General features: G+C 36.1%; 1 protein-coding gene across 2 annotated transcripts in view; it reads left to right on the top strand.

Moving 5' to 3' along the window:
• Positions 1-336: 336 nt before the first annotated feature.
• RBM44 (RNA binding motif protein 44) overlaps positions 337-8,562 on the top strand; it is a 21,779-nt gene continuing 13,553 nt past the window's right edge. For both annotated transcript variants that reach the window (XM_072418531.1, XM_072418530.1), the window contains exons 1-6: positions 337-1,530; positions 2,029-2,075; positions 5,278-5,563; positions 7,658-7,683; positions 7,781-7,868; positions 7,966-8,017. In XM_072418531.1, coding sequence (XP_072274632.1) covers positions 445-1,530; positions 2,029-2,075; positions 5,278-5,563; positions 7,658-7,683; positions 7,781-7,868; positions 7,966-8,017 — 1,585 coding nt within the window. In that variant the 5' untranslated portion in view covers positions 337-444. The remainder of the gene's footprint in view (positions 1,531-2,028; positions 2,076-5,277; positions 5,564-7,657; positions 7,684-7,780; positions 7,869-7,965; positions 8,018-8,562) is intronic.

Genomic DNA, 8,562 nt, shown 5'->3' with positions numbered 1-8,562 from the left:
TATATTAATTACCAAAGCACTTATAATTTGTTGTTTTATGATAAGTACTGGGGCCTTGATAGCAAAGAAATTGCTAAACTAGTAGACTAGTAAACTAGTAGACTGACCATTACAGGTAAAGATTTTTTTCAGTAGGTGGAAAAAAAAAGCTTAACTTGGTTTGGTCACAGCTTTAATGCCTAATAGTGCTTTCGTAGTAGGAAGTAAAAACTGTTGCAATTAGCCTATGTTTTCTCAAAATCCTATTGTTTAATCTTAATCTTATTTTTGTTTTGTACTCATAAATGCATCTCATAGTTAAATGTTTTTTTAATTATGCTCTCTTAAACAGGCGAATCTAATTTTATGCTCTAAGAAAGTTCTGGTGAAGTTTCTGTTCTTTAAAGAATATTCCAGTAATCACTGAGCATTACTACAATTTACTTCGAGGTTTCCTATCCCATTATGGATCATCAAGAAAGCAAAGAGTATACTGCCATATACTTTGAAAAAAAGTTGTATACCCACGAAGATGAAATGTTGCACTTCAGAGAGCACACTGGGGAAGTGGTTCATTGTGAAGAAAACTTCTGGTTTGATCAAGGTAATTGTTCTAAACAAAAAGAAGTTGGTAATATAAACTCCAATTATCAATATACAACACAGGCCTCCATAAAGTCAGAACACCCGACCACTCCAATTGAACCAAAACGTCTTGAAGGCATCAAGCCTCAGAATAATTATTTTCCATTTTCTCTTCCTGGCACAGGAGGTACATTCGGCAAGAAAGATGTGAACCTCTTATCGGTCAAGTCGTATTGCAGCTCTGACAATCAGATTGTTAGTGCCAATACGATTGCCATTCCAGAGCATTTGCCACATAGTTATGTGCAGGCTGACACAATATTCCACAAATGCGAGGAAGCTATTCCTGAATCATGGGACCCTCCTGATCATTTTAAGTTTACACAAGAAGGCATTTTTTCTGGAAACAAGTGTACAGACTTTCAAGAACCTGGACAGGTAGTGCTGGAGAAAGATAGCCAAAACATTTATCAGTGGCAGAAAGGTCTGGACCAATCTGAAAACTCTATAGATCAAGAATGTTCGGCTAGTGATACATGTGATGATGAAACATTCATGTCGGTTAAAAGTGGGAACTATAGTAGATCCAGTTCACCTTTTTCTTTCGAGGACCATACTGATACAGAGTCTTGTCTTTTTGAAGAAGCCCTTGAAGATCTTTCTAGTAATTTTGTGTACAACCAAAATAACAATTTGCATGGACTCCTGTGTACATCCTCCAGTAATGATCATAGGTCTGCTTTTGCAACACCAGATGTGGAAGACAATGACTTGTTGAAAGCGATGTGTCACAAAATTAACAACAGTGCTGAAAGGACAGCCACGGAACAGAAAAATAAGTCCTGTAATACAGATCTTTCCTTGCTAATTGATTGTCACAGTGATAAGGCAACTCAGACCAAAGAATATGACTGGCAAGAAAAGGGTGTGAATACAGATCTAAATTTTGCAGGATACTTCACTCAGGTAAATGTCACAGATTCAGAATATTTGATATTAAATGGTGAAAACTACAGACAAAACAAACACAAATTACCATGGACACAAGAACAACTCTATAGTACACAGATAGGCTTTTTCATTTGCAAGTTTTTTTGTTTTTTAATTTAGCTTTGTTTTGCCTGATAGGGAGGATTTACAGATACACAAATCATTACTATCACTTCTGTATAGTGTAGATCAGCCCACTTGTGGTAGAAATTGGGTTTATTAAACACAAAAAATTTAAATTTTATAAAATATAACTAAAATCTTAGCCGCCCCTGCCATCATATGTACACTCATTTGATTTTATAATTGCTTAAGATATTTATTATTTCCTATAGTTTATTGTATTTTGTTACTGTTTTTTTGCTGCTTTCATTTTTAGTCCTGACCTATTTACAAAACTCTTTTTATAATTTACAAAGAGTGGAGGATGTGCTAAAATTTTACTATACATTTTTCTGTATCTTTGTTTGCCAGGGTGCAGTGGGATCTGAAGACCGCAAAGACATAAACAACTGCAAGGAGTAAGTCAAAATTCAAGAATGACTTGAAATCACATCCCACACAGACAAGTTATACAAAACAGAAGTTCACACTGGTTTCTTTACCCTATTTCTGTTTAGTACAACTGTAAAATGTTTGATTTCCCATTATATTTTCTTCTAAAGAAGACCTAACAACAAATGGTCCATTTAGTAGACATTAGGTATGGCCACACTGTCTAATATTATACACTCATTATTGGAAGGGATCAGGGTGTTAGTATGTATTCAAGTGAAATATGGGTGCTTTTTGTAAATGTAAAATTTTTCAGGGAAGCCTTTAAAAAAAACTGTTACAGAAGAACAATTGTCATTCGGAACAATCTTTAGTAATAATTTTTGCAAACAATGACAGACTGTACAGACAAGAGCGGTGTATTTTATTCTTTGTGGGTATTAAGCTTTAGGCACTTACTGCTGTTCAGTAGATTTAGCAAGATAAAATGCTAAAACATCATTAAAACTTTTATGCTGATAGAGTGGACACATGCTCATATGATATTTAAACCCAAGGTGATTGCAAACAATCGCCTCCAGCAACAAAAATCTAGTTTCTGGACAGTGTGATAATTGTTTCTTTTATTTAGTCTGTTTACATATTTGTCTTCTCTCACAAAAGCTCTGTCGTTCTAAAATGTTTTAAGTGTATAACCTCCTAAGGGTATATAAACCCAATACTCTAGTAAGAGTATTTAAAGCCAAAACTTTTTTTTTTTGTTAGTTTAGGTAGGAAAATACCTATTCTAATAGGCAATGTATTTGCTTCCTGCTTGCCATTGAGCAAATGAGAGGACATAACTTTAAAGTGATTTCCCATTTTTTAATTCCTTCTGACAGGAACAGATGTGGCCATTGTTGGATTTTTTTCATTCATCCCTTGCTCAACATGTTTTGATTTATCATCAATTTCTGCCAGTAGCCTAGATAGGAAATATATCAATATTCCACTCCACAAACAAGAAAACTGTGACTTTAAATATTATCTACTAAAAAATGGGTAACGGATACATGGTGTGACATTGTCCCTAAAAATGTCAAGAAAGATAGAGCTAATGTTGTAAAGGCTCCAGGGAAAGAGAGTATGATTATGTTTGTATAGATTTTTAGGAAGAAACCAGGGACTTTAGGGCCATGGATCAGACCAAGGGAGTGAAAGGGTGGGTTCCCTGGCCCAACCCAAATCACAGTTTGGGTTATATGCACCTGCACTCAGGTGCAAAAGGCTGAAGTGAGCAGCCAGAGGGTTCCAGGCTGAGGAGGCAGCCAGAGGGTTCCAGGCTGAGGAGGCAGCCAGAGGGTTCCAGGCTGAGGAGGCAGCCAGAGGGTTCCAGGCTGAGGAGACTGTTCCAGGCTGTGAAGGGAGCCAGAATGGGTTCAAGGCTGCATGAGAGGAGACAGAGCTCCAGGAAAGTAAGCGGGCAAACAAGACATGAACTGTGAGTGAAACAGTGTTGATATTGAGGGTTAGAGAGACAATGCACCCAGTGAGGTAGCTAGATGCCCAGCTGGGCCACTGTTGTTTTATTGTTTTTACTTGAATATGCTGGAGAGTGTGCTGTAACACTGGGCTAAGAAAATAAATACTGCTGTTATTTTGGACTTTTGGAGTCTGCTGCCTATTGTCTGCTCTGTAAGCATCCTGTTACCATGAGCAACCCCCAGTAATATACCACAATGGTTAAAAGTTAGTTTCACTAATTTTTTGAACATTCATTAAAATAACGGGGTGAAAACACAAAGTGGATATTTTCATTTTCTTTTTAAGGTTTTTTTTATTTTTTTAAAGTGTCTTGGTACATAACACACATGGGCCTAAAAAATTCAGACCATAAGTAGTCCATCCAAAGTCCAATAAATGTTGTATCAACGAGTCCGTTGTAGTCCAGACATGAGTATTGCTTCTAAAACATTTCCCAATATATTGCTTAACATGTTTTAAGGATAAATCTTAACAGGATTTACCTGGAGAACAGGGGTAAATGTAAGATTCTGCCTGCCATATGGAAAAAAATATATACACTTATCCCTTTTACAGACCTATGTCACCAGATAATATTTTTATGTTGCAATAGTTACAATTTTACATTTTTTCAAGAGGATATGCGAAATCCAGTTCATTAAGGGTACCCCAAATGACCAAAGCCCATCATGGTCCAATGAGTTTAGAACATGGTCCGCATGGGGATCCTAAAATCCCACTAACATAGCAAAGACAAAAGGTAAAGAGATAAGACAGAGCCATCATCTACAGCTACACATGCTGGATGATTGTTGCGTAAGTCTGTGTTCAGTTGTTCCCAACAATGTTAGTAAAGCTGCCTTGGCAGATTGACCACTGTACTTTATTGAAGCAAGCACACCAGAGTGCCACTTATTTGGCCTACCTCCATGGAGCAGAACAGTGCTGTGCGAATTCAATACTAAGACATAAGCAATCAATCAGAAATTACCAATACAGTCTCAATATGGGCTTCCCAACATGAATCCTCGTGCTGAAATATCTATGTATAAGAAAAGGGGGCAGAAAAGACCAGAAAAACGGGAACAACAGAAAAAAAACACAATTCTTCTATAACAGGCAGGGAAACCCTTTATCCTAACCTTACTATGCTTGCTGTTACTGCTTAATTCTATATGATAGCTAACCTAAAAATACAAAATCATAACCACAAAAAAATATATACATACATACATCGAACAAATCAGTACAGCAGTTGTACATCCAAACCAGGCAGAAACTACCAGGAACAAAAAAAACAAAGCAAAACTTGAATAATGTGAACAGTGCAGTTATATTTATTTTTAATGTAATAGTATTTAGAAAAGAAATGAATCAATGCAAAAGCATATACTGTGATATATAAATTGTTAAAACTACAAAAACTAAAAGAGCAAACTGTTCGATGGTTTTTATCTTACCGCAAAGGAGTATTTTATTTTGACTATAATCTGTAATAAAAGGTAATTACCATATTGTGTATTTCTTTACACCTTTAGTTCATTTTGAGCCCCTGATTATTTTTTTATTTTTAAAGCTAATTGGAGGTTTACATATACATTTTTAACTTGCAACATTTCACTGTAATGCTGTGATCCCTGACAAAAGAGTACTACCCATAAAGAGAGTATAAACCATTAGAGATGAGTATTGTGTAACTTAATATATTTATCATCCACTGCACAGAAATACATGTTCTACATCACACGAAACCCTAAAGAAGAGAGCCGTAAAAGCTGAACTGCAGCTTTTGGATGTGCAGCGCTGGATGTGTTGGCAACTGTGCTGGAAAACACAGCAGCAGTGCATGGAGAAGCAGTCATTGATCAGCATGCATACTGCATCAACTAAATTTATTGATGATTTCAACCTATTATCAGCTCTTGCTGAAGTAGAGGAGAAGTATCTGGAAATAAAGGCACAGATCCAGTCTGGAGTACCTCACGATGCCTTGGTTCCTCTGAGTATGCAAGTAAGATCCAACAATTCCAGAATTCAGCTCTTCAGACTTTTCAATTCATAGGAGTAAGGGATTGCAGCTTATGTTATGTCTATCTACCTGTATCTTTGTTGGCTAAGTTTTCCCTCGCATGGCCTGTCACTGCATGATTTGATTTAAATCATTCAAATGAAGGCACAGAATCAAAACTAAAAAAAAAAAAAAGCTTGATGCCTTTTTTTTCTTGTATAGGCACCACAGGGATAGGAACAGTGGGAAAAGCCCTTCAATAGAGATACTGACAGAAATGGTATTGCTTTTATTTGTTATGCAAAACTAAATAAAAATTGAAACTATGCTGGAAAGAGCTTTAAATGGCAAGTAACTAAACAAATACCATGGGATAGCGATATAGACAATACAACAACAACAACGCAAGAAGATACTAAAAAGCTAGGAAAGGGCCAGAGCCTATATATAGATAGTTTTAAAGTAACAACAGTTAGGTACTATGATGCACATCAAGTGTTATTGTTTTACTGAACGTACCATACATTTTCAGAAATCAATTACACTCACCAAGTTTCATTGGAAAACAAGTGTGTGCATTCAAAATTAAACCCGGAAAACCCAAACCAAGTGAAATGTAGTCATCCGAGACCTCTTAGGACACGAGGAAGTAAGAAACTATCTTTCTAAAGTGTTAGAAGTCTTTAGTTGTCACTAGAGCAAATATATCCATTTTAAAATGTAATTTGCTCATATATTTTTGGATATGACCTGACTTTAGTCATAGTGACAAAATAGTAAACCTCCCCAATGGTGGCCTAGATTGTAAAATAAACTGATACACAATCTATCCTTCTGTATGCTCCTCTTTTCACATTCATGCAGTCCAGTATTATCACATACAGTTCAAGACTAGTGGTACTGCATGAAAACTGGAGCATGCATGTGTACTTGTTGGTTTCTGGCTCTTTGAAACTCTACTTTCAATTGTTTGCCTTTTTATGACCTTTTTGGCTTCATCATTGCTGTATGCTCAAACAATCTCTTAAAAAGCAACTCAATTCCTTGATGGGTAATTAGCTTTTGCCATAATCATATATTTTGCCTCCTGCTTGTAGGACTTTTTCTGGGGCCTTTTTCAAGTTTAGAAGCTTCTACTAAGGATCATGAGTATTTGTTGGAATTTCTCTATCTAGTTTGGGGTATAGACCACAAATGTGTGGTCAGGTCAGTCTCCTTTGGTACTGGCTCCTCCTGCTGTGATTCTGTATTTTAATATTTTTATTAATGTTTTTCACAAAAATAACAATAATATTATAAAATTCACATACAACAATACACTCAAAACAGAGACAAATACAAACACAATGAACGGAGATAAACAAACAAACCCTTATCAAATGTATAAACAATCCAACCTCCAGGAATGGGAAGGCCTGCTGGGCTATTTCAACAGGATTCTCCTCCGCCTTGGGTATTTTGTTCTGTTTTACTTCTAGGTCTCAGGCCTAGCTTGTTTATTCCTTGTCATTGTATAGCCTTTGTCTGTAGCCTCCAGTACTGGTTCTTAGTGAAATGTTACTTTTTAAGGTCCCTTTTATTTCTCTTGTTTTGAAACCACTTACCAATAGATTGTAGAATGTTTGTAGAAAATTATGTTCCTTGTACTCACCTTGATCTTGTGGGATCATAATAATCTGTTACCCTCCTGTAAGCCTTTCCTAACGTATGGGGTCTCATATTAAGCCTCTTGACTGTTACACTTCTTGCCCCCCAATCCTGTACTGGGAGCTATGTATTTTACATACAGGATGAGACCTTGTCTGTGTAACTGGCACTCGAGGAGCTTGTCTAAGCTATGTGTTTCTTCCAGATTTTGGCTATACTTGTCTGGTCCTTCTGTTGTCTTCCTATATGAGCCTTTAGTGTTCAATCCTCCACTCCAAAGGTGTCAGGTCAGATTCCTGTGTCCCTCAATGGAGTCCAGAAAAAGCAGTTTTACAATCCCTTTTTTTTTTTTTTTTTTTTTTTTATTTTTTTTGATAAAATTATGTTTACATTGTCTATTTATGAATTCTGATTTTTTTTAATTGCAATTATTATTTCTGTATTCCATAGCTCACTAAAGTGAAAACTCCACCTGAGTAAGTACCTTGTTTTATTCATATTAGCAGGCAGTTTTTGCAAATTAATTATTTGTAAACCGTCAATAATTTTAGGTTGATATCCCCTATTTTACAGTAACCTTCTGAATCAGTGCTTTTCAGAGATTTGCCAGCTTGGAATACAAAAAGGATCTGTTCCTGAAGATGTGCAGAAAAACAAACCTGTAGGAGATGTAAAGTAGCAGTCTTCCACTAGTGCCTTATAGTTTTATGAATATTTTTTCCTTTGTTTTAGTGAATTTCATTTTTGTTTTTTGTTAGACTTGTGTAAGTACTCCTGGGGCAGCAGAAGATCTGCATAAAGAAAATGGAGGTTGGTTGATTTGTTGTTTTTTTTTTCATTGTACTTTAACATTTTTAGCAGAAGCTTCTTAGTTCCTTACAGGTATGCCAATCACAATTCATTGCTCTTTGACACCTGCATATAATCAATAACATGATTTTGGTTCTTTTCTGTTAAAATGTATAATATTTACAGTTAAAAATGTATTTTTTTTTCTCCACACTATATATTTTTTATATCCAGACTATATACCTGACATTGTATGATAAGTCTGGAAGTTCTGTGAGTGTTAGGCCCTCTACTTGATTGATTTAGGCTCATTCCTGGTCCAGAGCCACTGGCATAGCCATGGACCAGTTCTAGTTAGTTAATCTCTTTATTGGGTAGGTGTTTTGATCCAAACACTAGTGGATCCCTAACTTTAATTACCGTATTTTCCGGCCTATAAGACGACCCCCGACTTTGGCACAGATTTTTCGGGCTTAAAAAGTCATCTTATACGCCGGAAAATACGGTACTTTCTGGGTGCTTAAAAACTACTTGGCTGCCTAGCTTTTACCCACCTGGTTATTGAA

This window comes from Pyxicephalus adspersus, chromosome 7, assembly GCF_032062135.1.
Source record: "Pyxicephalus adspersus chromosome 7, UCB_Pads_2.0, whole genome shotgun sequence".
Classification (NCBI taxonomy): Eukaryota; Metazoa; Chordata; class Amphibia; order Anura; family Pyxicephalidae; genus Pyxicephalus; species Pyxicephalus adspersus.
The sequence above is the reverse complement of the archived record's forward strand: the minus strand, read 5'-3'. Positions and strand labels throughout refer to the sequence as shown.